Source organism: Aspergillus piperis (genome assembly GCF_003184755.1).
Source record: "Aspergillus piperis CBS 112811 unplaced genomic scaffold BO85scaffold_18, whole genome shotgun sequence".
NCBI classification, from domain to species: Eukaryota; Fungi; Ascomycota; class Eurotiomycetes; order Eurotiales; family Aspergillaceae; genus Aspergillus; species Aspergillus piperis.
Window position 1 is genome coordinate 135,532 of NW_020291608.1, and position 26,514 is coordinate 162,045.

The window sequence follows — 26,514 nt, forward strand, 5'->3', positions numbered from 1 at the left end:
CTTCCAGGTATCGAAAAGCGGGAAGAAATTTGACTGCCTGTCCGGTGCTGCATGTTGGGGTTACACCAGTTGCGTTATATCGCCTATTAGTAAATTATTAGAATGCTGCAGGCGGCTCCACCCGACCAAGAAACCCTGGAGAGTAATTTGCTAATTGCTTAGTAGCATACCATAGTATGCCCGAGCCGGCAATTAGTTGGTCTGGTTGGACTAATCCTTCAGTCCTCTCCATCCAACGCCATATTATCTCCACCCACTTATGCCAGGCTGGACTCTCTGATAGGGGGACCATTGTTCATGCTGCCACCCGGCATCCACCGCCACCCACCCAAAAAAGATGGTTGCTTTTACTCCAGACCCCAGACTGCAGCGTCTTGTCTCACTTCCCTCCCCTGCCACCTGCATTTTGTTGCTCCCACATTTCCACCAAACTCCGGTCTTCCGTAAGCTTCAGCTGAAAGTTTGATCCCCACGGCCAAGTACCACACCACGGCGATTCCGATCAAAGGAACGGGGGGGAATTTCTCTGAAATTGCCACAACCAAGTGCGAGGTCTGTACCAAAGGCACACTTATTCTGCGTAGTGGACTAGATATCCACTTTTTTATGTTGTTGGAGCCGATGCGGAGGCCAAGCTTCGTGCTTGGGAAACAAGCAACAGGCCAAGCAACGAGCGGATGGGGCTTAGAGCCACTGAGTGGTCATGCCGTCCATGGGACGGACTGGCCTCGATACTGATATAGAGGGAGTCCTTTTGATAAGCCCGTGTGCACAGGGCCTCCGGGTTTCTCTCTTGCCCTGGTCACCCATTTCTGGTTCATCCATTCGGTGACCCCCGAGACCGTCTCCGCTCTACCATACTTGGTAGTACCACTGTTAGGCACTACTATGTAAGTAATAAGCAAGAGTCTTTTTGGGTTACGTGCTGCTGTGGCTGGAACCAAACATTCCAGATGTAAGAGCGTGGCAGCCAGGCAGATCTATTGTGTAAGGGGAATTGGTCCACGAAATTCGGTAAAATTGATGGGAAGCAAGACAAGGGGGCGCTAGTGCAGCGGTCGCATGGTCGCTGTCCCCATCCACTCGGTTCTCCGTCGGCAATTTCAATCCTGTCTTTCCCCTGTTGTCCGTTCACTTTCATTGATTGGGTTACTTATGGATTATGGTAATGAGATTCGGTTCACTGGCTTCGGGGGTCGCCCTTATCTTCCCACAGCCCGTTACGAAAATGGCCTTTGGTCCGATATGTGCGCATCCACAACGGACCACCCGCACCACCTGCTCTTCCCTAGGCCAACATTGGCTTACGGTGTATCAGACGGTGCTTCAGACCGAATTTTGCGATCCAATGATTTATCTGCAGACAATAATCATGGTCAGGTCTCATTGGGCGCGATAACGTGCTTCAGCCAGGAAATCACACTCATGACCATCCTCTTTCCCTCATCATATCAGGTTTTTTCAACTAAGCTCATAGGCATCCGACTCCAGCCGCAGCAAGCCTGTGACCCTGGTCTAGTCTTGCAACTCTCCGAGCAAACGAGCGTGCCGACGGTGGAGTCGCCTGGTTCGTGGCAAGCCGTTCGTGCAGCCCACGGTTATCTGCTGTGTTACCCTCCCAACCAGCTAACTCAAGACGCCACCCCTCCTTCGGACCTTCGACAGATGCTCCAGAAGACCTCGTTGTGCCAATCAAGTTCCTGGCTAGTAGTGGTGCCCTTCTCGGAGTGGGGGGATGCAGACCGTTTAACTTTCCAATGGACCGTCAATGGCTTTCTGGATGGGTGCCCGCCGTCGCTCGAGCATCGCTGCTGTTGGCGTTTATTAAATTGCATCGATTATCAGTGCTGGATCAGCTCATACTGACGGCGATAATGTAGATACTAGCCCAAGGTGATCCATCGGATTCCGCCTGTTAATCCCGCTTCTGGCAATCCCATTCGTTTCTTTAGCTATTAGCTTGTGGGCGTTATCTCCCTGTCAGCCTCCCTTTGACTGGTCTGGCACCCACTACCAGCTAGTACTTTGTAGACTCGCCCCGTCGCGTGCTTGCTGTTTGGTCATTCTTAAGCTCCGCCGATCCCACCTCCCCAGTTCTAGATCTTTGCACACCCCTCAAATTCGTCCTCTACTCTCTCTTTCTTCCGGCGATTGTGTTCGTCGTTCGCCTCGCTTTACCATGGCTACCGAAATCGAGCCGGCGGAGATCCCTCCTGTGCTGGGAGTCCTCCCAGCATACGGACAGGATAGAGAAACCCACCTGAAGATGGTTCCACGTGCCGATGGTGCTCGCGCTCGGTTAGATCCGAACGTCACCCTCGAGGAGTACATGTACTGGGCCAATATTGAGCGTCAGCTGGAAGAGGAGGAGAACCGTCAGTACGTGCTGGAGCGTGGGCCTCTGACCGTCGGCAAGGTCATCCAGAACCGTTTCTCCAAGGGCGTCCACCATGACCGTGAGAAGAAAGGTGCCCAGAATAGCCCGCAGATTGATGGTGAAAAGGGCATGGTCGCATCTACGCCCTCGGACTCGTCCCTGGCTGTTAGCGATGAGGAATGGAGAAATGCGTCTCGCGCCCTCCGAACAGCCGGTTGGGGTACCATCTTCTATCTGATCACCACCGACGTACTGGGCTGGGCAAACGCACCGTGAGTGATTTCCAACCTGTCGAAACCAACCAGCATCTCGCATCACCTCTAACCAAGTGGCTCTGTGATCTAGGTTTGTCTTTGCAAGTGTGGGATACGGTCCTGCCGTGGCTTTGTTCATTGTTTTTGGTTGCTTCGCTGGCTTCAGTGGCTGGATTCTGTGGAGGGTGTTTCTAGAGCTCGACTCGACGCGCTATCCCTTGATCAACTTTGGTGACACCTACTATCGTGTTTTTGGAGCGTGGAGTCGTCATTTGGTTAACATCGGACAGTCGCTGCAGCTGCTGATGTCGGTGTCCGTGCTGGTTCTGGGAAACGGCCAAATCCTGGCACAGCTGACCAATGAGAGTATTTGTTTCGTAGCTTGCATGATCATTATGATGGTTATCGGCATGGTCTGTGGAAGCATTCGGTCCTTGCAACGTCTCGGATGGCTGACCAACGCCGCCGTCTGGTTGAACATCGCGGATTTCATCATGATGTCGGTTTTCCAGATTATTCTACCTTACCGGGGTATGCTAATTGGTGAACAGCATGGTCGCGGCTGGTGGCAAGTTTGGAATCGACTACAGTGCCGTCACACAGTCCTCCTTGATCAAAGCCATAGAGCCTGTCAAGGTCTTTGCGGGACCTCCCCCAAACCAGTACCAGATTCAGGCCACTGGGTTTTCGGGACAGTTCACTGGTGTTGACCAGATGGTTTGTGAGTAATCGAAGTTGAACCTTGTGCGTCTGAGAATAGCTCGGTTGACCATGCGACAGACAGTTATGGTGGCGCTATTTTGTTCATCTCCTTCCTGGCTGAGATGCGCCGTCCGTGGGACTTTTGGAAGGGGTTGCTGTGTGCCCAATTGTTCATCTGTTTGGTCTACATTTTCTTCGGTGCTTTTGTAAGATCCCCCACCTGGTGTTTATTGACAATTGGTATTTGGCTAACGTTGCCACAGGTCTACAGCTTCTACGGTCAATACTCCATCTCCAACATCTACAACGTTGTCGAGCCCAAAGGTCTACAAGAGGCAGTTAATATAGTCTACTTTTTGACCACTATAATCGCTTGCAGTACGGTTCCTCGTTTCTCATTCTTTACAAGAAAACCTCCGCTGACCAACTTAGTTCTGTACTTCAATATCGGCATGAAATCTGTCTACCAGCAAATCTTCATGGAAATTTTCAACTGCCCCGACATCTCCACTAAACGCGGCCGCTTGCTGTGGTACGGCCTCGGCCCAATTTACTGGATCATCGCCTTTGTGATCGCCGCTGCCGTTCCCAACCTGAGTGGAATTTCCAGTATGGTCGGCGCGGCCCTAATTCTCAACTTCACTTATACCCTCCCGGGTGTTCTATACGTTGGATTCCGGTGCCAGAAGGACGCCGCACTTCCGGGCGAAGGGTATGACCCTGCGTCTGGTGTAACAACGCGCCATGATTCGGGCATGCAGCGATACGTTCGTGGTTTCAAGAAGCACTGGATGGTGAATTGTTTCTGTATCTTCTATTTCTGCGGTGGATTGGCATGCTCCGGTATGGGCATGTGGGCTGCTATTACCGGTTTGATCGAGGAGTTCGGACCCGGTGGTACAGTGGCTACGTCGTTTGGGTGTGCTGCACCTGTTTAAGGGTTGTATTTGGCAGCAGACGAGAGTTATGCTCTTTTGGTAGAGCGAGCCATATTCTTCGTTCTAGATGGTGATGATAGTATAAATGTCTCATCTCTATATATATGCCTGTGATGGTGCCAAGTCACACGTGTCTCGATATGTATGTGATTGTAATGTTAATGCCATGATTTTCTATCATGTGTCTATATCCACCTCATTATGTTATTTTTAAATGATTATCAGTACTCCATTGGGATTTTCCGAGCATTAGTAACCGGCACTCTTTACATGGCCACTACTGCAATGCGGATGCTTGGTTAAAAATAGCTCGCTGAGTACTACTCTTTTCACGGATGACAGACATCAATCACACCTGGAGGATACTCGCGCCAACCACTGCTATAGACCGGAATTATCTAGGTTTTCCTATAGACTTTTATACCAATACACGAAGACGGCCAATCCGGATGTGGTATAAAAGATAGAATTATGATTCTTGTATAGGATCTGCATGACGACGTACCGCCTGTATCTGGTTAGGATGAAAAATTACTAGCGTGTGCTAGGGAAGTGTCTGACTTCTTCTGGCCGTTAGTGACTCAGCAAGAGTGCCCTGGATGCGCTATATTTGAGTATAATTTCCATAATGAAATGAAATGAAATGACCGGAATTATCTTGGGACCCAACTACAAATCTGCCATAGCATTAGAACACGAATGGTGATACATTAATAGGACAGTCTGGTCACGCACCGGTTCTTGCTGCCTTCGAGTTTCCAAAAGTAGCATCCATTCACTGGCAATAATGAGGTCCTTGCTACGGCCCGCAGAAGGCCCTTGCATATGCCGTTTCGTGTTATTCCACAGCCAGTCTTAGCATAATGTTTCGAATTCACTGGAACACGCCTCCTCTCTAATCTCGTCTTTTCTTTCTCTCTTCCTGAACCTTCATTCCTAATTTTCTTGTCTTTTCACGCGTTTTGCAAACAGCTTGATGGGTACGGTGTGATGATGCACATTCCGCAACTTCGCCCTTGGCGGTCACTCCTCATCTGTGTTGTTTGGTCTCTCCCTTGCTTCCAGGTCCTGGCGATCGACCTTGATCTCCAGAATGCTGGTGAGTTTCAAGGACCTTGACCAGATGTTGAACCTTTGTCGGAGGCTAATAAATTTGTTTGGTGTCAATTAGACAGCATCAAGAGCGTCGCAAGCGACCTCGCCTGGGACCTAGTCAGCTTCTATACGGGCAACAACACCGGCGATGTTCCCGGAAACCTTCCAGATCCATACTACTGGTGGGAGGCGGGGGCCTTCTTTGGCACCCTGGTCAATTACTGGGCCTACACCGGAGACACCACATATAACGAACTGACCGCGCAAGCCATCCTCCACCAGGTCGGTCCCAACCAAGACTTCATGCCCGCCAACCAGACGCGCACGGAGGGAAATGATGACCAGGCGTTTTGGGCGTTCGCTGCCCTGCGTGCCGCCGAGCGAAACTTCCCCAATCCGCCAGCCGATCAACCGTCGTGGTTAGCTCTCGCACAGGCCGTGTTCAATGAGCAAGCGCAGCGATGGAATACGCAGAAGTGTGGAGGAGGATTAAAATGGCAGATTTACACGTTCAACAGCGGTTACACGTACCGGAATTCAATCTCGAACGGGTGTTTCTTCAACATGGCGGCTCGACTCGCACGATATACGGGCAACGCTACGTATGCGGACTGGGCAAATAAGGTCTGGGATTGGGTGACGGACGTAGGACTGATTGGGCCGGAGTACCATGTGTTCGACGGGACGAGCGAGGAGAACAACTGCACTGACCTGAATCATATTGAGTGGACTTATAACAACGGGGTGTTCCTGCTAGGGGCAGCACACATGTGGAACTATGTGAGTTGAAGACCTGCTTGCTGCACAGGATATACAACTGACGGGACTGCAGACCAACGGTGACGAGAAGTGGCGCGAACGAGTCAACGGCCTTCTCCAGGCGCAGAACAGCTTCCTCTCTACGAACGAGAGCTCCAAGAACGTCCTTTACGAGGCCGCATGCGAAACGGTGGGGACCTGCCAAACAGACCAATTCTCGTTCAAGGCCTATTTGGTACGATGGATGGCTGACACTGCCCGACTGGCTCCCTTCACCTACGAAACCATTATGGCACGCCTGCAACCGACAGCCAAGGCAGCCGCCGCCCAATGTGTGGGAGGTAAGACAGGGACATACTGTGGGATGCAATGGACCACGGGAACCTATGATGGCACAGTGGGCGTGGGACAGCAAATGGCCGCCTTAGAGGTGGTCCAGGCCAACCTCCTGCAGGCCAACCCTGGTCCACTCACTCATACCACGGGAGGATCCAGCCAGGGGAACAGCGCCGCAGGGACACAAACGTCAGATTCGTCCCGAGATCCCAGTGAACTGCGCCCGATTACCACGTCGGATCGAATTGGGGCAGGGGTAGTCACCGGAGTCACGGCATGCTTGGTGCTTGGGGTCACGGCTTTCATGGTGTCATAGGAAAGGCAGAATGTGACTGGTCAATGACTGTCAATTCAACAGCACAACCATGTATGAGGCCCTGCATAAATATCAATTACATAAGAAAGTTTCTTCTCCTCACCGCCATGATTATCCAGATTCCGATTGGTGGTTGGCTGAGATAAGCAAGGCCCCGATAAGACGCCCAGGCTAGTCCCTGTACAGTAAAAGATACGCCGGGTCGGTCGTGCGGGCCAATCAGGAGCCCCTTTGACGAAGCGGAGGCCAATACATTCCCAAAAGGGAAGATATGGCAACTCCGCCTGTGTCTCCAATCGGGGTAATCAGGGCAATCTGGGCGGGGAGGAAAAAGTTATATAGCAGCGACCTTCTGCTGTCCCTTGTTCCTCCCTTCAACTTCAGCAGTGTCGAGAATATTTGGCAGATCCCCAGATATAGACACCATGGCAGTTTCACCACACCCTTTCGACTCCATCAGCCCGGCGGAAATCGTCCTGGCCACCAAAATTCTGGCGGCGGCTTTCCCCGGGGTCCCTCTACGGTACAAGAAGATTGATATCCAGGAACCCATCAAGTGTGAAGTGGTTCCGTTTATTGAAGCAGAACGGCTGGGCAAGCCCCTGCCCGCAAAGCCCACTCGGTTGCTGCTGGTTCTTTTTCACCGCATGGACACCATGGCCTTCTGCAAGGCATTGTTGAATGCCGACACCCGATCAGTAATCTCGGCCAAGGAACTGCCCAAGCATGTTCAGGTATGGCTTATGGCGTTCATCGACGTTACCTCACAATGTCTCTGACCACAACAGGGACCTGGTGATCCAGACGAACTAGGAGAGGTCGAGCAACTCTGTCTCTCTCACCCCGCCGTGCAGGCCGAGGTGGCCAAATTGAAGCTGCCTCCGGGTGTCACCGTCTGCAATGACCCCTGGATCTATGGCACTGATGATCCCAATGAGACGCGTCGCTTGTTCCAGTGCTACATGTACATTGTTGCCACAGACCATCCCGAGAACAACCACTACTCTGTACCTTGCAAGTTCTCCCCTGTCTTCGACGTTCACAAGCGCGAGCTGGTCCGTATGGACTACCTGCCAGGTGGAGTTGATATGCAAACCACCGAAACGCAACCCTGGAAGCCGGTTGAGACCATCCAATACGCGCATGACCTGCTGCAGGAACCCTTGCGCACTGATCTCAAGCCTTATATCGTCCAACAGCCCCAGGGCCCATCATTCAATATCGACGGAAGTGTGGTCTCGTGGCAGAAGTGGAGATTCCGCGTTGGTTTCAATAGCCGTGAGGGTCTCGTTATCTACAATCTCACTTATGATAAGCGGAATGTCTTCTACAGATTGTCCATGTCGGAGATGACTGTGCCGTACGGTGGTAAGTCTAGAGCTATACTATTTCATCTTAAGCTGCCCCCAGCAACCAGCCCCATACTGATGATGCGCTATAGATCCTCGTGCACCTTATCACCGCAAGCAGGCATTTGATGTGGGAGACGTAGGCTTTGGTGTCACAGCAAACCAACTCTCCCTGGGCTGCGACTGTCTAGGCCACATCAAGTACTTTGATGGCTACCGGGCTGATTCAAAGGGAAACCCCGTTTTGCTGAAGAATGTCATCTGTCTTCATGAGCAAGATAACGGTCTGCAGCACAAACATACTAACTACCGCAATAACGCCGCTACAGTCGTCCGCAACCGCCAATTAGTAGTGCAGATGATCTGTACTGTTGCAAACTATGAATACATCTTCGCCTTCATCTTCGACCAAGCCGCTAACATTGAGCTCGAGGTCAGAGCCACCGGTATCCTCTCTACCGTCCCCTTTGACAACGAGAAGCCTGGTACTACCGTTCTCTGGGGCACTAATGTCGGCCCTGGCGTCATGGCGCCTTTCCACCAGCACATGTTCTCTTTCCGGATGGACCCGGCCTTGGACGGATTTAAAAACACTGTCTACTACGAAGATAGCGTGCCACTGCCGGAGGATAAAAACAACCCCTACCTGGTGGGATACACGACCGAGCAGACAGTGCTCCGTACCAGCGGCACAGCAAACACCGACATCAGCCGCCACCGCGTGTTCAAAATCCGTAATGACACCCACATTAACCCTATCACCTACAAGCCCATAGCATACAAGCTTCAGACTTCGCCCAGTCAGATGCTTCTCTCAAGCCCGAAATCATACGGCGCCAAGCGTGCCGGCTTCGCGACCAAGCCCATCTGGATTACGAAGTACCGAGACGACGAGCTGTATGCGGCGGGCGAATTCACCAACCAGAGCCGGGAGAGCGAGGGCGTTGAGAAGTGGGTGCAGCGGAAAGACCCTGTTGAGAACGAGGATATTGTGTTGTGGCATAGTAAGTGATCCTTCTACTATTGTGTATTGCCGGTCGGCAGCAGGGCTAGAACTAACACATGACAGCCTTCGGCCTGACGCATAACCCGCGCATTGAAGACTTCCCCGTCATGCCCGTCGAGCGCGTCAGCGTCATGCTAAAGCCCGACGGATTCTTCATCAAGAATCCCGCATTGGACGTGCCGCCTTCGACGCAGTCATTCAACAAGTCGACGTTGCACCCGGAGCCAGCAGCCACGTGCTGTGCTCCTGCGGAGAGGATGGGAAAGTTGTAGATGGATGACCGATTCATGAGAGATGACGATCTATGACAATACCTTTCTGATGCTCTTGTTTATAACGAGTACCCAGTAGAATACTGAATTTACGCTCATCATGTTTAAAACAAAGCACAAAGCGGGAGTCCACTCCATAAGTAGTGACTATGACACCAATTCCCCCAAGGTCCCTCCACCGTCACACTACCTCCACTTAGCCCTATATACATACCATACTGATGCTATCTTCACGTATACTCCATCCCCAACACCAAACTTGCATCATTGAACCCCCACGCACCTCAACTTTCCCGCAAGAGACCGGTCGGGTTTCTCGGGGATCACTCCGGTCGGCTATTCATCATGACTAAGCAAGGGACTGAGCAGCTATAAATCCGCCTCTATCTTGAGTTTATCTCCTTCCATCAACTTCCATTTACCCCCGCAACCCCTCATAGTCAAGAACAAGATCAAGACTTTCTCTCAAAATGTGCATGAAAGTGAACTGCTCGAACTGCAGTATGTTGCACGTCCCTTCAACCGCATATCGCCACCAAGTCATGATACTAATGAATGCATTCAGACAAAGCCACCTGGTGGGGCTGCGGCGCGCATATCCCCTCCGTTCTGGACTCGGTTCCGGAGAGTGAGCGCTGCACTTGTGCGCCCAAGGTGGTGCGCGATGGAAAGGAGTACCCGCCTAAGGCGGAGAAATGACTATCTGCGGGGTGTGTTGTTTGTTAGGTAGATTGAGAGGGGGGTTGGTGATGATATTATGGGATGTTGATGGGGCTAATCTATGTTTATCTTGGGATAGGACCGAGTGGTAGTGGGTGCTAGATACGGATTATGATTCATACAATGTACTAAACTTTCTTCTCTGTTTTGGTGTGTGGTGGTGGAGTTAGTTGATTTGATGAGATAGATGTCGTCATGAAGTACGTGTGTTGAACTGGGACATGTAGGTCGTTGCCGATGCGTGCTGATGTTAATCCTTTGATAAATGGGGCCAGCTTTCGGAATTTGTATAGACCAGGAGTAGAAGCATGCCCGGCAAGGTTGTGTGTATGCCTTACATGTTTGTTGTCTCAGGAGAGAGGATATCGGGGTTTGGTTATATTAGTTGGGTTGGAAACACATAAGAGATAGGACGAAAATGGGAAAATTAAGCTGAGCATAATTTAAAAGCATGAGAGTAGTGAATGATCAAAAGAACAACTAGAGAAAAGCAAAGGATAGAATAAAATATAATAAGATTTGTTGTTGGACTTGATGCGGACCGACGAAAAGGTCTGCAATGCCTCATATGCGGAGGCGCAAAAAAGGAATGACAAGAGTGGGATTCGAACCCACGCCATCTTACGATGATCAGGAAGCTGTGAAGCTGGGTATTAAGGTAGACCTTAACCTGACGCCTTGGACCAACTCGGCCATCTTGCCTTGGATGGAAAATATTATATATTTTGTGCTATATCAATATAGCCACCCATGACACCTGATCGGCCGTCTACCTTCCACTTGATGCAGGCCTGGAACTCATCAGCGGTGGAATTATCACACACTGAGCATTGCATGTTTCAATTTCCTGTAAATTATATCACTATTCTTACCTTCTTGCTCATGTGCGGCCTATTTTACAACCAATGACATGGCGGTTTTATTCACAATTAGTACTACTCTGATATATATTTATCAATTCCTATACAGTAAGCACTAGTTCGTAATGAGAAAGCCAGGGATGATAGCCACCACTCCAAAAACCAAATGGACCCGATCGGAGAACTCCGTGATCGGGGGAACATGAAAACAACTAGCAATGGATCAAGCAGGAGCCACTTTAATTCGGTGGCTGCATTGTATATCCAAGCCACCTGCTGTCCACAAATCAGTTCGGCGCTTCTTCTTCATCTTTCGCCTTCTCCAATTCCTTCAATTCTCCCTTCTCCTCAGCACTCCGCCTCTCCCTCGGACTATCAACCAGCTCATTATTTTGCATAATAAAGGTCGACACCGCAGCGGCAACCAGAACCGACATGGCAAGGGAAAACACTCCACGTGCGGCACGGAGATAGATGAAGATTGCGGTCTGCTTCTCCAAACCACTCAGCAGGTCGAGCCGATTGTAGTTGTGCGAGATTCGATCAGCCAAACCAGGCTGGCCTCGAAAAAGAGATCGGAGGGAATTGACTGACAAGTTCTGAAAGATAGCAGCGGAGATGGTCTGACCTATGGTGGTGCCAGTGTTGCGGACAGTGAAGGAACAGGATTGCACCACGGCGAGATGTTGCTTATCGACCGAGGTGAGGAGACCCATGAGTCTGGTCACGTACGCCCCGCCGGACCCGGCACCGTAAATGCCGAGATAAACGAAAGGCGCCCAAGAAGGAGTTGTCTGGGTCATGGTACAGAGCATGACAGCGCCCAGGACGGAGCAGGCTTGGACGGGGAAGTTGATGTAGTAGTACTTGGCTGTGACCTTGACGAAGAGCCCAGCGGCGAAAGATCCAAGAGCAAAGCAGAGAGCCAGGGGAATTAATCGTAGGCCGCTCTGGCCTGGGGAGTGGCCAAGAACCTCCAGGTACACGGGCACGTAGTACATTATGCTAGTGTTGCCGAAGTTGGAGAAGAATGAGCTCAGTTGCGACGCAGCCACAGTGCGTTGTAGTAGGGCTCGAACTGGGATATGAGGGTTCTCGGCTTTATAAAATTCCCAGAAGAGAAATGCCAGGAATCCTACCGCGGCAAGGATTAAAGAGGTTAGCACCGCTGCGCTGTTCCAGGCAAAAACCGAACCACCAGCATTCATGCCGAACTGAAAGAGGATAATGACGACAAGAAGCGCGACCATGCCGACGTAGTCAACTGGGCGTCTGATAGGACGGCTTTTACCCTGAGGGATGTTGAGATAGAATGCCACCATCGCGATGTCGAGAATGATGAAGGGCACTTGGATACGGAATGCCCATTTCCATCCAATGGCGTTGGCGACGCCACCCCCGTAGACGCCACCCAGGGCCAATGTAACACCATAGGTAATGTTGCCAATGCCTTCAATCAGCGCCCGTTTTCTCATGGAAACTAGATCGGTTTCGACAAAAGCAGTGATGGTGCCGATGCAGCCTGCACCAAGACCCTGAATGATCCGTCCAAGCAAGAAGACTGACAAACGGGGCGCCAGTCCGCACAGAAGCTGTCCTACGGCTAAGACTGAGAGACAAAGTACAAGGCCATATCGTCGGCCCAACAGGTTGGTCAGTTGTCCGCTGAACGGCTGCGAGATGGAGAGACCTATGGGGTATGTGGTAGCGACCCAGGAATACGATGAAAAAGCATCGTATTCATCACATATATCCTCAATAATTGTGGCAAGCATGGTTGAGTCTATGCTTTGTCAGAAACATGCATGTTCGCCAGCAAGTTGCGCGAAAAAGAAGATTTTGTACTTACCTAACGCACTGAGCAAGACCCCAACCTGATGACACGAGTTTCAAAATCAGTGGGTAGATCTTTTGTTCATCATGGCGTGTACAGAAACTGCTTACCCAGAGACCTAACAGAACCAATACTAGGCGAGCAGTCGATGGCTCTGGGTCCGCATCATCGGTGCTGTTTTCGGTCTCACAAACCGCAGTATCTGGGGAAGGTTCCATCACCGTCACAAGCTCTATTGAGTCCTGATCATGACCCCTATCTTCTCTGCTGGTGCTCTGTGTATAAGCCATGGTGGAAGGACGATCAAGGGTGGGGTACAAAGGGCAAGTGATGGTGACGGTTGAATGAATAGATACAAGACAAAATTCAACGCATTAAGTGCGTGATATACTCACTGATGCTTGGGGACCTTTAGGACCGCATCTGACTCACAGTCGACCAGGGTCCGGGGCTTGACCACTAGAAAAAAAGATACTAAAGTGGAGCCTAATAAGAGAATCTTTTTATGTAAAATAATGTCATATACCCCTGTCGTGTACATTGACAAAAAAAGCTATATTCCGAGAGAAACTACTTTGTATATAGTCTTTTGCCGGTTTACCCGGAGTCTGAACCCATGTGTACGCCCTATGCAGAACACTTATAAAATGCGTACGAAGAGGACCTTTTCACTATGAAAAGGTTATATGGTGAAAGACCTGGATAATACACCAAGTGCAGTATGAGCCTGCACATCGCACTTACCAAGCTTTAGGAAGTACTAATTTGTAGCCAGGCTTCCTCTATTCAATTGTTGTGATTGACCAGAAGTGTCCTGGTTTGTTTCCAAAACCTGGAAACAAAGACCTGAAAATCAGACAAGAATACAAGATATTACATCAGGGATAGTTGTCATACTAGTCAGTGCTTGTTTCAGGGAGCACTACATGTCTGCTCGACTCATTGGTTGAGAGATGCAGGGATTCATAGACCTTCTTGACTAGGTATAGTGCTGCTGTGCCCCTCATTCCTTCTTTGGGTAGAGGTGGATGCTAAACACGGTCAAACAAAGACCAAGGAAAGCTTAACAAGGCTTAGAAAGAAGTAAGCAACTTCTGCTCCACTCTTTACCTGGAGTCCGACGGATGGTCCGATGCTGTGGGCGCGCCTGGATTATTGTGTGCTTTTGGGCTGCGCTGATGTGGACTGCAAGGGTTGGCCCTTAGTGTGCTTACGGAATGTGGGTTGATCCAAAGTGAGTCACTGGCATAATCTTTTTGAACAAATCTCAGTTGTTGACATGGTAAATTCCCTGTCGTAGCCAAGGGAGCTTGCTGCTAAGGCTGTTAGAGAGTCGTTTGAGAAAGGTGAATATCATCCGGTTCTCCCACGGTAACAGTTCCGGGATGCGCACCCGTCTGCTCAATAAGTCGTAAGAATTATAAACCCGAGGCACAGTTTGCCAAAAAAAAAAAAAAATATACGGTTAGTATATCGATCAATTAATGCTATTGATTGGGTATCGTCATCATTCTGGGCGACTATTTTACCATTCAGATGGAATCGCATGCCTGGAAGTCCGCGCCCTAAATGTTCTGGAAAATTTTGGGCGGTAAGCGGCTATTAATCTGTGGCTATTCATCTGTTGGATCTAAAAAGTTGCATTCGATTGAGTCGTCCTAAACGAATTTACTCCAGATACAGACTATGATATTTAGCTACGTTTAACTGCCTCGCGTAGAGGCTAAAGTCGTGAAAGGACCGCACCGAGAGGCTTTGCTACCATCTGGCCCAAAATTTCAGAAATATGGGTTCATGCTCTCAGCCAAATATGGTGGTAGCTCCGCGCAACCTCAGTTTAAAGCAAAACACAAAGCTTAGTGAAAGAGTTCATTGGGGCATGGCTTTAGCTCACACGACTTTGTTTTCCCGTCAAGCAAGCTTGTTTGGTCCCTAAATTGGACATAATTTGGGGTAGTACTTCATGTGGAGAATACCGAAGCCAGAGAGATATACGTTTTTCATTTTATTATTAACAGATATTGAAGGAATATCCTTTGACGATCTCTTGGCCCTATCGTGACAAGATTGATAATATTATTATCTGCCGATAACGGGCGGGGTCGCTTACTCAGCCACCGTTTGGTGGGGAAATTGACTTGTCCCAGCATGGATTCCGGCTGCTTCATTCTCTCCATCGTCAAGTCCAGCGAAAAGGTTGCAGCAACTCCATGATCATAGGCTAATATTTCAGGGAGGAAGATTGACGTCGGTGGGAGCTTCCAGTCAGAGAGAATGGACCATTCCCAGCGTCCCAAGCGGACCAGTAATGCGTAAGGCCATCTCTTTCCCCGGATCTTGAGACTACTAGTAGTTCATGCCCACTAACCCCACCAGCTGTCAACGCTGTCGCTCACGCAAGGTCAAATGTTCTGGCACCCATCCCTGCGACAAGTGCTGTCAGCGTCGTGAAGATTGTGTCTTCGAGGATGATCGCAAGATTGTAGTGTCTGAAGAGTGAGAATCATGATCGCTGTGGCTCAAGGAAAGGTTCTAATATGTCTAGGCTATTTCTGTCCCTCAAGCGAAAAGTGGAGGCTTTGGAAGGAAGCGGTGACTCTTCCCCAGTGGTCAAACGCCGGCGAGCCTTGACGACTGACAGTACAAATGAATCCAGTTATGGTGAGGGAGAGATCGTTTCATGCGCTGCATATCCTCATCTAATCAGTGCAGAGCGAGCATCGGAGTTGCCCCGAGAGCCATCACTCGATCCAACTGAGTCCCATCGAATGGATGACCATTTCACCTCCAACCCTTTTATCAACCCGGGCTACCTCAAACATACCGGACAGCGACAACGAATATGGCGTAGGTTATCTTCTTCCTCTAGTAGGGAAATTGCTGACCGCTGCGCAGTGTTTCTTGGACCGACTTCGACCTGGTCGTTCAGCCGCCGCATTCTTACCATTGTACAGGCACACATCTCGCCAGAGAGTCCACGGGCGATACCTCTCGCAGTCGATGGCGATGCATATCAAATACAGTGGCGTCACGCTAGTTCCGAGGAGGCCCCTGACATCAGCGGTCTGCCCTCGCTGGAGCATGCATTGTACATGGTGAGCACCGTGCAGTTTCATTTCACCCACCTGTATCGGTTGTTCGATGAGGATGAGTTCTATCGGCATATGTATGAGTTTTACGACGATGCGGCAGCCAAGGTGCAGGAGCGCCGTCTGTGGTACGTGCAGTTTCTCATCATCCTAGCCTTCGGAGAGGCCTTCCTGGACCCAGTGCGAAATCATGCGAACACGGCGAGCTGGACCAAGTATTTCTCGAGGGCGATGTCACTGCTGCCCGATATTACTGGGTTATGGCAGGACCCGACGCTCGCAATTGAGGTGCTGGCTCTCATTGGGCTGTACTTTCACTCGGTGGATATGAGGGATACTGCCTATTGCTATGTGAGTATTCGCACAGCATTTCGTTGGCTTGACTGATCGTGTAGATTGGCCATTCGATGCGCATGGCATTGGTTGAAGGGTTCCACCGGGCGCTTCCAGTCAATCAATTAGGACGAAAATTAGTGGAACGCTGCAGCAACATATGGTGGACAGTGTATATCCTAGACCGCAAATTTGCGGCACTGATAGGATCCCCAAACTCCGTGCGGGACGACGAAATCACCACGCTCTTATGGGATCCGCGCACATCTTCTCGCAACGAAGCTACCCTGAGCCTCCATGTCAAGATCACACAAGTTATAACGCGCGTGTTGAACAGTAAGTCACTTGTCGCCTTGTTGACGCAGTGCTGACATTCAGTAGCTGTCTACAGTGCCGATGGCACACTGGGAGGAGTCTTTCTTCGCAAGGTGCGATCGGTCTTGCAAGAAATGACCACCCTATCGCGAGAGCTGGATGAGGTCTTCTCGCATCGCTTTGCGAACTCAGTCGACTCACTATCTGGGGTTACCACACGCCTGACCCTATCCTGTCATCTTGTAAGCGCCACCCTTATCATAGTGTGTATCGCGACTAATAGCCATAGTGCATCATTGTCACAACGAGACCCCTTGTCCTGAGCCTGCTATGGGAGCGCCTCGGTTGCTACGATGCAGGTACCGAGTTCCGCACTCTATCTCCGCCCGTGCAAGCATTGCTTCAGGCGTGCATCGACTCCGCGACAAAATCATTGCGGATACTTACCGCATTGCGCGACCAAAACCTGCTAGGTTAGGACCCCTCCAAGTAACGTCACATTCTTTACTGAGACATAGATGTCTAGAAACTTTTCTCCCCTTCGACCTAGAAAACCTCTTTTCCTCCTTCTTTATTCTTTCCGTAATCTCTGCCATCCTCCCCGACACACTTCCCGACCCGAGCTACCGCGATATGGGCTACAGCCTCCTTGACGCGATGATCGAGCGAGGAAACCGCGTGGCACAGCTTCGTAAGTCCGAAGTTGAGCTGCTGGAAGAGCTGATCGCACCGTTGATACGACGGCAAGGTCGATCCACCGATATTGGACATGATAACACCGCGCGGCAGCACCTGGCCACGCCTACCAGCCAAGGTCGGGAGCGACTCACCGAGTCAGTTCAGCCCTCGGGGTCAGGGCTGCTTGGGGAAATAGGGGGCTCGGGGATTCCGCCCCCACATGAGATATCGGAGCAGGACGACGAGATACCCCTTGATTGGCGGGGACTGGGACTGTCGCTGGACTGCATGCTGACGGCTGCGGACCAATTGAATACGAATAATTTGGTTTTGGATGCAGAGCGCGAGGGATTGCAGACGGACCTGTGGTTGTGGGAGAGTTGAGCTGTCATGGGCGGGGAGTTGTAGGGGAGGAGTAACAAATGACTACCGGTGTAGATGTCCGGATGATGAGTCCATGAACCTTATGCATGTGGCGTAATTTTAGGGCTTGAAAGTTGTAGCTCCTTTTGCAGATTGTTGGTACCTGCATGCCAGCAAACATCGAAGAACAATTAGCCAATCAGAATTCCGTTCCCAACTACACCCACCACACCGTCGCCCATTCCTGAAGCCCCTACCGAAGCCAAGGAAGGAGTCGCTGTCCAAACAACCAACGCCAGGCTTTGCCACTGTTCAACTCCGTATGCTAGCACCAAATCCCTCCGATAGCAACAGTCAACACTCAACAGAAGAACTCTGTATAACTCGCCATTAACACAATACGGTATAGCCCCCATTAGATTGAAAGCAGACTTTCTACAGTGAGAGGAATCGACTCGGCAGATGAAATGACATGTCCACTCGATGTACCGAATCGGTATATAGCCTAGAAATCCCACCTCGGAGCGAGCCGTTATCGTACATGCAAGCGTGTGTTGGTATTATGTTGTGAGTTGTGAACCAATCAAGAAACAGTGAACTGCAGATGGGAAATTAAAGACCAGTTCCGTACTCCTCCGTCTATGCTTCCAGGTGGAAGGCAAATAGTTATCCGGATGATACTTTTAGGAAGACCCGACAGTGTTCTCTGGTTCCGTGGACAGGTCGGATCCGTGGTATGTGGCAAATGAGCCACACCCACATCCACATATCACGGTATTTAGATTGTGCGGTACACAGTTAATGTGTGTGTGTGTGTGTAGTGCCAATAGATAGTAACAAGTTTTCACTCAATCATCCTGATCGAAATAGTGGAGACAGGGTATCTATGGAGAAGTAAATGGATTGAATGGAGCGTGATCTAGAAGTGTGAAAGGGCTACTAAGCATGACTCTTCCTCGGTAAAAACACCAAACAATAAACAGGGTTAGTTTGTTATCTGTTCCGCGCCGGTAATGTTAATGCCGCTGAGTAATGCTCTCCTCTCTTCCTTCTCCCTATACACACAACACAATCCTTTCCTCAAAAGCCTCGCCCTTGACTAGCCCTTAACTAGCCCTAAACAGTCCTACGACCAGCGTCCATCCGTGTGGAATTGCGTATGCAAGCACTACCGCCAAGCAAACTATTTAACAACCATACGTAGGCTTTCTGTTCCTGAGCGGGAGATGTCCGTCTGTCAACACACGACGGAAGTCATCCATGGGCCAAGCCACGGCAAGAAATAAGGTAAATCAAACGAACCGTGGGAAGTTGTCAGCTACGATGGGATGATGCCAAAAGAAACGGATTGGAGGGAAAAGAGGGCTGGATGGACTATTATTAACTTTTTTTTTTTTGTCTTCTTTTGTGGTTGAGTTGTTAGCTTTTTCTGGTGGTGGTGGCCGAGGGCATACGTAAGTGAAGCCCCACTCCGAGGATGAGGCGCCAGCCAGTGGCGTCTATTGCTGCGAAGTTGTGGTTTTTCTTTTCTTCTTGAGGAGAGATGGCTGTTTTATGGTGTCAATAAATTCTGACGATCATGTTTCCTCTCTACGGTTGGTGTTGAAATGCTTTTCTCGATCGGCACTCTCTCGGTCGGACCACCATCAAAGAACTAAAGATAATACACGTGGAGGGGAGGGATCGATCAATCTTCTGGACAGAGAGAGAAAGGAGTTGCGCTGCTAAGCCAACGCTAGTCGATGCTTAACTCCGCCCGGCGCCAATTCTTGCGTCTTCATCTCTCCACTCCCAGGCGGTTTTATTTCTCTGCCTAGACTAAAGTCTATGTTGCTCGGATCCCGGCATCCAGTCACACACTCTCTACCTCTCTATCAATCAAATCTGGGAGGCAATTTCTTTTCTTTTTTTTCTGCACTCCCATTGTGCTTGTCACATTTGTGATCTAACAAATGGTGTCCAGCAGTATTTCCGTAGTACACAGTATATGCTTCTGACCCACAGCCTAGAACCACTATGGTGGCGTTCAGGATTAAACTTCCTCAAATACAACAAACAGGTACCGGAATGCTACCATTCGTCCGAGCAACCACCCCCCAGACCACATGGCGCCCTCCCAGCTGACGGTCCAGTCTTCCAGTCTTGCTGCCCGTCCGCTTCGGTTTCTTGCTGCACCACGGGTTGACGACGCAAGGGGGCCGGATTACGTGGGGAGCAGAGACAGAGGATTGGATGAATGGGATGGAGGGGATGGATAGGATGGGATGGCATGCCAGAGCCGTACCTGGATGGTGGAGCACCCCCATCAACAGAATAAGAAAAAATAGGTAAAAAAACAATAACAACATTGGCTGGCGGAATCTACAAAAAGCCCCATCCGCCAACGGAGTGTCCATCGCGCCGCATTCGACGCATCCTCGTTCGCTCGCCATGGCTGTCTTGCGTTTCAGACCATCGCCGCCCTCCGTTTCACTGCCCTAAACGGGGCTATTGACCTTCGGCTTCTCTCTCTTTTAGTTGGCCCAGTCCAGGCGCACAAGTGCTGGCACTAGTCCAGTACACTCGTCAATTTTTCCACCATGGCGGCGCCTGCCTTGGCCCAATGCTGACGATTCCTTTTGCGCTGCCTGTCTCCACTTCCTCTTGATCGAGGCCTCCATCAAACCCACCATCTCCCCAGAGAGAGAAACGACAGTCAGCCTAGAAGGGGGGCCGATTAGGGCGCAGTCCGTCTATATACCTACCCAAGTCGCCCCGGTTCTATTGCAGCCCCTCCCCGTTTTTATACCCTTCATAGCACACTCCTTATTGCTGTTGCTTTGCAGTATTCAGTCACTCCTTTTTGGACCCTGGTTATAGCGGTGTTAGAAAGACACACCGTAAATACCCATCCAACTCCTTCATTTCGGGGACCGACCACTCTTCTCCCCCTTATCCAGCGGATACAGATTTCACTGATTGACTCACTGGTCTGAACCCTAACATTTCTCCACCATGCAGTGGAAGTCACTCCTTCTGTGTGCCGCCATCGCCGAATCGGCCCTGGCTCGCACTCACGGCCACCAGCGCCGTCAACACGGTCACGGCCACGCCCAGGAGGCTCATGTGGCCGCCCGTGACGTCGAAGTTGAGGTGCACACCGTCGTCAACATCGAGCACGTCACCCTCACCACCACCGTCTACGGCCAGCCCACTGAAGCTGCCGAGGCCGCTACTACCAGCAGCACCATTACTGAAGCAGCAGCCACCACCACCGACGCCGCCACCGCCGGAGCCTTTGTGGAAGTCGACTTGGACGAGGACCTCGCCATCAGCGCCAGCCTGGGACTCTCCCTCTCCCTGGGCCTGGGCTTGGGCGACGACCAAACCAGCACCACCACCCGCACCAGCACTTACACCAATACCAAGACCCACACCGCCGCCTCCCAGACAGCTGCTAGCACCACCGCCAGCAGCACCGGCAGCTCTGCCAGCGAGGCCTGGACCGCGACCCCCACCAACGGCGTCTATTCGACCGCCGGATTCGGCGAGCGCACCAACAGCAGCAGTAGCGGCGTCACCTACAGCGGCAACGTGGGCAACCCCTGGGGCAGCAACATCCAGGAAGTCAGCGCCAGCGAGGCCTGGCAATACAAGTACGTCATCCGCATGGAAGGTAGCAACACCAAGGACTGGTTCGTCAGCTTCTGGAACAAGATCGGACCGGATGGAAAGATGGATGGATGGTACGGACACTCTGCGTTGAACTTCACTCTCGGCGCGGGCGAGACCAAGTACGTTGCCTTCGACGAGAACAGCCAGGGTGGATGGGGTGCCGCCGAGGGCGACAGTCTCCCTACTGATGACTATGGTGGTTACTCTTGCACCTGGGGCGAGTTCGACTTCGGAGATACCGATAACAGCGGCTGGTCTGGTTGGGATGTGTCTGCTATTCAGGCTCAGAATGCCGACCAGACGGTCCAGGGTATGCGTATTTGCCAGTACTCTGATAAGCAGTGCTCGTATATCACTACTGACGCCGAGACGGTGGTGAATGCGTACACTGCCTCGGAAGCGTCGGTGGATGGTATTGGTGGCACTTTGTCGTCGGGTGCGGTGCGCTTGACGGTTGAGGTGGATTATAGCTAGATGTGATGTTCTTTCTCTTCGGTTGTTGGATGTCGATGTGGATGTAGATACCTCTTGACTTTCTTGTCTGTTTTGTTTCCATCTTTGTTGATACTGTTGTATATATACATCGGATCATGGTGGATTCGTGGAAATATACATAGTTTTACCGATTCACTATATAGTATGGTATCATTATTGTGTGTATGAAAGTAGTGGCACATGTAAGTAGGCGTAAGAATAAACAAGAAATTGTGGCTGTCAATAGTCTATATACCCTTCTGTGATTTCGATCATCGGGATGTCTCACATTGAAACCGGGGATTGGGGGACGCTGATCCGATCGCGGTGGAGTGGAGCAACCAACGGTCTAAGTAAAGATCCTGTTTGGATGCGAGGAGAGAACAGTTGTTGATCGAGGATCGGCCGGCGGTGAGACTCGCTGCAGGCGATGCTCGGAAGGCTCGGATCGCTGCCGCTGTGCCACAGGATTGATAGATTCATGGCTACATTGAGCACTTCTCGGTGGAAATATTTTCATATGGTCAATTGGAGTGAGTGTTTATTACCTTGACAGTACTATGGGGATTTATGAACTGTCCCTTACACTACTTACTAGAATATTTGAATCCACACAGAAGTCGTGCTACCTTGATGTGAAATTACAATTTGCAGTGCAGGGGAAGATACAATATATATTAGTACCACATACACTAACCTCGAAACCAATCGTGACACAATTACTTAGGAGTAGGAACTATGTGACCTGAACAGAATATGTATCATACTACCGCTCAAGAGCGGAATGGTTTGATAAATATGACTCTACTATTATATAAGTGTACATCATGAGGGTTATGTTCGATGAGTGAACGAAAGCAAGTATTCTGCTGCTAAAAGAATAATTGATTTATTTAGTTAATTTAAAGGCCTTCTCAACAACCGGGTCCCATAGCTCAGTTGGTTAGAGCGTGACGCTAATAACGTCAAAGTCGAGGGTTCGAGCCCCTCTGGGACCATCTTTTTACAAATTTTTATTGTTGATTTGCTTGCAGCTCTCCCGCCCCGCAGAGATAAGAAGGCTGCAACTATCCAAATTATCAACCCCACTTTAGGAAATCGTAGAAGCAGGACATACAAGTCAACACGACTCTACCAGCAGGAAAACATGGTCCTGGTGTATTTCCACCAAGAGCTTATGATACTGAGACTGCTACTGTACAACGAATGACAAATCTGGGAGCATAGCCGTCTCATCGACCAGTCACCGAAACACAATCGCATCGATACTTTCCACCATTCCCTTGCCAACCAACACTTCCCCATCCTTAGGAGATCATCTCTCACACAGAAGCTTGTACTATATTTCCAAGTCTGCTCATGTCGAACCACGTAGACAATGTCTCGTGGTCTCGAGGCCGTTCCCGGCCAGTTGGTCGTACAAAGGCCCAACTACTCGTCATCGGAGCCCGTCTATGATTAGCTCCCCCTCCACCACTACAGGATCAGCGAAAAATAGCAAGCGTGGCTCAGGTTTCGCTATCCCGTAGTGGTGTGGGGGGGAGGCAATCATACCAGGGGTCTGGTACTGATACAGAAGGGCCTCTGTACGACCCATTAGTAAGTAACTAGCTTCCAGATCACGTCACTTTTCATAGGTAGTTCACGCAAAGTCATGGAGCTCAAGCGGGCCCGTCAAGGCCCATAGCAGCCAAGACAGGCCGCACAGCGTCAATCGAGTTACTATCCATATAGACAGCTCCGATGAGAGCCTCGACGGTGTTGGCCATCACTTTGTCGGATACAATGCCTGCCTGGGATGGATTGACAATGACCAGTTTGTCGAGACCCATTCTACGCCCAACCAGTGCAAGGTTGACGTTGCTGGCTTTGGTTTGCAGAATCTTACTTGTAAATTCTGATGTAAAGGATGAGCATACTTTTCTGGGCAAAGAGGAGAGAAGAGGCTTACCTCTGCTTCTTTTGGCTTCGTATCCATCCAAAGTAAGTGCCAACTTGAGAACGGCATCTCCAACATGGGCAAGCTCCTTGTGGCCATCCATGCGGGTTGGCAGCCCGGGCAGGGCAACCCCGGGAGTGACTAACGCCCCCATTCCAATATTCGGGTTATCGAAGGTGTACCCAAGCGTGACTTGGGCGGTTTGGACTTTGTCCGCGAGAGACGGCATGGTGCCGGAGTTGAGTGACTTACTGGAGTTGAGGATGCCTTTGAGTGAGTTTTAGAACTGATCTTGGATGGCCGAAAAAGGATTGTAACGGTAGCCAAGTTCGTAAGGGATGGGGTGGGGAACAGAAAACAAATGCGAGGAGGATGGCCCTTATAACTCCTCCCCGGGGGCTGAGGAGAGGGGTTACCATGTGATGTGCTGCATGTGCTGCGCCAACTAGCCTTGCATTCGTTGGTCAGCTTGCATTGGGTATCTTTAACCCTATCATAGTACAACTGGACCAGCTTTTTTACAAGGAATGCAGAGTGAACTTGTCTTTCAACTGCTCGAAATGCAAACACATACCTCTTTACAGTAGTGTTACGAAACCATGACCCTATATCATGGAAAAGGTATGAGATTTATCCTGAATTGTTTTGAGGTCGACCGTCCGTACTCCCGCAAGTCAAGCGTCTCAGCCTCGCGGGTTAGCCTACCCCATCGGTCCCGCATAGGCTGAGTTCATGTTGTGCCTAGCAGCACCCCCACTCGAATAGTCTGCCTTGGAGCATGTATTGTAACCCAATCAAATCCTAGATCAACGACACAGTTGAAAAGACCGTGCACCAGCTATTGGCGGCTAGAGCCCGTACTCTCTAATGATAACCGTTATCTCCCAATTGCATCAGATAGGCTTTTACAGTTTAGCAAAGATTCCAGATGTCCTTCAATCCTCGCAAGATAGTCGAATTGTGTCGGCAGAGCTGAAATCGTTGTTGGTATATGAGCAGGACTGCTTGTCAATCCTGATAAGTATTATCCGGTTTCCTCTACACCCATGTTAATGCCGCCTACAACGCAGCCTTGCGAACCAAGAGGTCAGTGCACCACGACATCCGCGGTCTCTGAAAGCAGAGTTCCAAGGAGATGACCCCTTGCACAAAACGCACCAATAGCATAAGCTGTCTCCATACAGCGTATACTGGACCCTCCTCGGATGGAGCCACATCATGCGTCATTCTCGCTCCTCTTCGTTCATCTACTCAGCTACTCAAGCAGAGCTACCTGAGCGATTGATTGGGGTTGCTCTCAAGGATATTCAAGCGCTGTTTGGATCGTGGTAAATGGCAAGTCGTTCCCTTCCAACCAAGATAAGAGCTAGGCTTGGAGGCTTTTAGCAGCAGCGAAGGAAATTAGCGAGTATCGATACGAGGAAGTAATTGCCATTCGAGCACAGTGACGCCATTGATAAAGCGATTAATTCAAAAGGGTGAGAGTGGGGAATATACGGAGACGAGACTGGTTTTGAAAGTTGGAATTTCAAAGTTGTGATTTTACTAGAATAGCATGATGAAAATGTGCTTTTCCGAATAACCATTGAGCTACCACCCATCAAAATGATGCGCTTACTGCCCACAGAAGTCAACTAGCACAGACACGAAAATGCCAGACACCGTACACCATATCTCTGACAATAGGCTTAACATTATGACAATAGACCACAAGTTATGCAGAGGACACGGAGGAACCGCAACTGCCCTCTCATAGGGCTTACCTCAAATTCCAGTATCCAATGGAAATTATTACCCCATTAAGCTACTCTTTGACGGCATCTTGTTTTCCGGATGGCAAAAAAGAACGGATCTTACTGAAAAGCCCGCGTTTCAGTTTCGAAGATTGCTCGTTGCCTTGAAGTGTCGAAGCGCCGGAAAAGGTACTCTCCGAGTCGCCCCTAGGTTGATTTTTCGCCTCATCTTTAGCAAGTTCGTCTATGAATGTGGGAATATCGCGCGCACCAGAAGGGTTCATGCGCATGGACGGTACTCGATTTGTGGGAGACATGGTGATTAGATAAGGTCGTTTGAATGACGAAAAAAGTCAAATTGCCCTTTGTTTTAGACTCTAGCTGGAGAGTGGGCTCGTAGAAGATTTGAGAGCGTTGGATGAAGCAATGCTGGATAGAAAAAATCAATTGCGCGAGATGAAGGAGTTTATATGTATTGCGAACGTAGATATTTGGAATCAAATTCTTCTTTGTAGGAGATGGAGAGTGAGACTGTAGAATTTGTATGGAACCGTCGTGATGAAGCGATGCTGAATGGAGAAGACAATTGCTCGAGACGAGGTGGCTTATATACTTCAAATGTGGCTGATATATTGAAGTGAGGTATATATGCTACAAGGCAACAATATTGGTTGCCAAAGGAAGCGACATTCCGGTAGACAAACATGTGATGGAGAAGACATAGAAGAGCAAATAAGCCCTTTCTTGCGTTGTAGATTGCCCTCAAGTGGAGTGATGGAGGAGTATCAGCCAATGATGCGAAGGCAACTAATGTGCAGCCTCACAGGAAGGAGACTAACGCAGCATCCTGATCATGCGTTTCGGATAACGTTGACAGGTTAAACACTGGGTATCTATAAATTGAATGACGGCATAGACACCCTAGCCGGCAGGCTATAGCCTAATTGTGACTCAGGAGAGGCTCGCTGTTGATCTAATGCATGATGTGGCTTAACACCTAGACCCAAGAACTGCCGATCTTTAGTACGACAATTGCACTCTGCAAGGGAAATGTAGTTCTCATAACATAGGAATGAAGACAACATTCATCTTTGGTGTTTTCACCATTCAATCTCCAC

General features: G+C 50.1%; 8 protein-coding genes and 2 non-coding genes across 10 annotated transcripts; 7 read left to right on the forward strand and 3 right to left on the reverse strand.

Moving 5' to 3' along the window:
- The first annotated feature begins 2,007 nt into the window (after positions 1–2,007).
- BO85DRAFT_94466 (putative amino acid transporter) lies at positions 2,008–4,439 on the forward strand. The gene is made up of 6 exons (XM_025665805.1): positions 2,008–2,649; positions 2,723–3,130; positions 3,183–3,352; positions 3,412–3,539; positions 3,597–3,711; positions 3,766–4,439. Exons 1-6 carry the CDS (start codon positions 2,180–2,182, stop codon positions 4,269–4,271), a joined length of 1,797 nt encoding a protein of 598 aa, XP_025512545.1. The 5' UTR covers positions 2,008–2,179; the 3' UTR covers positions 4,272–4,439.
- Positions 4,440–5,261: 822 nt separating this feature from the next.
- Positions 5,262–6,777, forward strand: BO85DRAFT_499772 (glycoside hydrolase family 76 protein; the record flags this gene model as incomplete). The annotated part of the gene is made up of 3 exons (XM_025664083.1): positions 5,262–5,370; positions 5,443–6,146; positions 6,199–6,777. 3 exons carry the CDS (start codon positions 5,262–5,264, stop codon positions 6,775–6,777), a joined length of 1,392 nt encoding a protein of 463 aa, XP_025512546.1.
- Positions 6,778–7,168: 391 nt separating this feature from the next.
- BO85DRAFT_522547 (copper amine oxidase) lies at positions 7,169–9,515 on the forward strand. The gene is made up of 4 exons (XM_025665270.1): positions 7,169–7,511; positions 7,566–8,145; positions 8,219–9,130; positions 9,196–9,515. The coding sequence occupies exons 1-4, from the start codon at positions 7,203–7,205 to the stop codon at positions 9,402–9,404; spliced, it is 2,010 nt and encodes a 669-aa protein (XP_025512547.1). The 5' UTR covers positions 7,169–7,202; the 3' UTR covers positions 9,405–9,515.
- Positions 9,516–9,820: 305 nt separating this feature from the next.
- Positions 9,821–10,587, forward strand: BO85DRAFT_452049 (uncharacterized protein). Its single transcript, XM_025660731.1, has 2 exons — positions 9,821–9,905; positions 9,970–10,587. Exons 1-2 carry the CDS (start codon positions 9,875–9,877, stop codon positions 10,101–10,103), a joined length of 165 nt encoding a protein of 54 aa, XP_025512548.1. The 5' UTR covers positions 9,821–9,874; the 3' UTR covers positions 10,104–10,587.
- Positions 10,588–10,714: 127 nt separating this feature from the next.
- On the reverse strand, positions 10,715–10,826 carry BO85DRAFT_t225. The gene has a single exon. It is a non-coding gene; the product is annotated as a tRNA-Leu (tRNA).
- Positions 10,827–11,062: 236 nt separating this feature from the next.
- BO85DRAFT_403219 (multidrug resistance protein fnx1) lies at positions 11,063–13,151 on the reverse strand. The gene is made up of 3 exons (XM_025657216.1): positions 12,929–13,151; positions 12,834–12,858; positions 11,063–12,767 (listed from the first exon to the last, which is right to left on the reverse strand). Exons 1-3 carry the CDS (start codon positions 13,106–13,108, stop codon positions 11,272–11,274), a joined length of 1,701 nt encoding a protein of 566 aa, XP_025512549.1. The 5' UTR covers positions 13,109–13,151; the 3' UTR covers positions 11,063–11,271.
- A 1,855-nt stretch (positions 13,152–15,006) lies between these two features.
- Positions 15,007–17,755, forward strand: BO85DRAFT_522550 (putative C6 transcription factor). The gene is made up of 9 exons (XM_025665271.1): positions 15,007–15,130; positions 15,195–15,314; positions 15,364–15,479; positions 15,531–15,665; positions 15,714–16,258; positions 16,303–16,576; positions 16,622–16,797; positions 16,845–17,028; positions 17,082–17,755. Exons 1-9 carry the CDS (start codon positions 15,093–15,095, stop codon positions 17,615–17,617), a joined length of 2,124 nt encoding a protein of 707 aa, XP_025512550.1. The 5' UTR covers positions 15,007–15,092; the 3' UTR covers positions 17,618–17,755.
- A 2,554-nt stretch (positions 17,756–20,309) lies between these two features.
- On the forward strand, positions 20,310–21,864 carry BO85DRAFT_94548 (putative allergen Asp F4-like). The gene has a single exon (XM_025665806.1). It carries the CDS (start codon positions 20,591–20,593, stop codon positions 21,722–21,724), a length of 1,134 nt encoding a protein of 377 aa, XP_025512551.1. The 5' UTR covers positions 20,310–20,590; the 3' UTR covers positions 21,725–21,864.
- A 784-nt stretch (positions 21,865–22,648) lies between these two features.
- BO85DRAFT_t220 lies at positions 22,649–22,722 on the forward strand. Its single transcript has one exon. It is a non-coding gene; the product is annotated as a tRNA-Ile (tRNA).
- Positions 22,723–23,385: 663 nt separating this feature from the next.
- On the reverse strand, positions 23,386–25,713 carry BO85DRAFT_490827 (ribonuclease III domain-containing protein; the record flags this gene model as incomplete). Its single annotated transcript, XM_025663680.1, has 3 exons — positions 23,386–23,621; positions 23,676–23,930; positions 25,521–25,713. 3 exons carry the CDS (start codon positions 25,711–25,713, stop codon positions 23,386–23,388), a joined length of 684 nt encoding a protein of 227 aa, XP_025512552.1.
- Positions 25,714–26,514: the final 801 nt, after the last annotated feature.

What these genes read in the sequence shown, in the direction of transcription:
- BO85DRAFT_94466 (XM_025665805.1), top strand. Translation starts at nt 2,180, where the DNA reads ATGGCTACCGAAATCGAGCCGGCGGAGATCCCTCCTGTGCTGGGAGTC. An exon ending in CTGGGCTGGGCAAACGCACC is followed by an intron (nt 2,650 to 2,722) that starts GTGAGTGATTTC and finishes TCTGTGATCTAG; the next exon opens with GTTTGTCTTTGCAAGTGTGG. An exon ending in GACCACTATAATCGCTTGCA is followed by an intron (nt 3,712 to 3,765) that starts GTACGGTTCCTC and finishes TGACCAACTTAG; the next exon opens with TTCTGTACTTCAATATCGGC.
- BO85DRAFT_522547 (XM_025665270.1), top strand. Translation starts at nt 7,203, where the DNA reads ATGGCAGTTTCACCACACCCTTTCGACTCCATCAGCCCGGCGGAAATC. An exon ending in GATGACTGTGCCGTACGGTG is followed by an intron (nt 8,146 to 8,218) that starts GTAAGTCTAGAG and finishes GATGCGCTATAG; the next exon opens with ATCCTCGTGCACCTTATCAC. An exon ending in GGATATTGTGTTGTGGCATA is followed by an intron (nt 9,131 to 9,195) that starts GTAAGTGATCCT and finishes AACACATGACAG; the next exon opens with CCTTCGGCCTGACGCATAAC.
- BO85DRAFT_452049 (XM_025660731.1), top strand. Translation starts at nt 9,875, where the DNA reads ATGTGCATGAAAGTGAACTGCTCGAACTGCA. An exon ending in AGTGAACTGCTCGAACTGCA is followed by an intron (nt 9,906 to 9,969) that starts GTATGTTGCACG and finishes GAATGCATTCAG; the next exon opens with ACAAAGCCACCTGGTGGGGC.
- BO85DRAFT_403219 (XM_025657216.1), bottom strand. Translation starts at nt 13,108, where the DNA reads ATGGCTTATACACAGAGCACCAGCAGAGAAGATAGGGGTCATGATCAG. An exon ending in TGGTTCTGTTAGGTCTCTGG is followed by an intron (nt 12,859 to 12,928) that starts GTAAGCAGTTTC and finishes TCGTGTCATCAG; the next exon opens with GTTGGGGTCTTGCTCAGTGC. An exon ending in GGTCTTGCTCAGTGCGTTAG is followed by an intron (nt 12,768 to 12,833) that starts GTAAGTACAAAA and finishes GACAAAGCATAG; the next exon opens with ACTCAACCATGCTTGCCACA.
- BO85DRAFT_522550 (XM_025665271.1), top strand. Translation starts at nt 15,093, where the DNA reads ATGGACCATTCCCAGCGTCCCAAGCGGACCAGTAATGC. An exon ending in AAGATTGTAGTGTCTGAAGA is followed by an intron (nt 15,315 to 15,363) that starts GTGAGAATCATG and finishes TAATATGTCTAG; the next exon opens with GCTATTTCTGTCCCTCAAGC. An exon ending in GCGCGACCAAAACCTGCTAG is followed by an intron (nt 17,029 to 17,081) that starts GTTAGGACCCCT and finishes ATAGATGTCTAG; the next exon opens with AAACTTTTCTCCCCTTCGAC.
- BO85DRAFT_94548 (XM_025665806.1), top strand. Translation starts at nt 20,591, where the DNA reads ATGCAGTGGAAGTCACTCCTTCTGTGTGCCGCCATCGCCGAATCGGCC.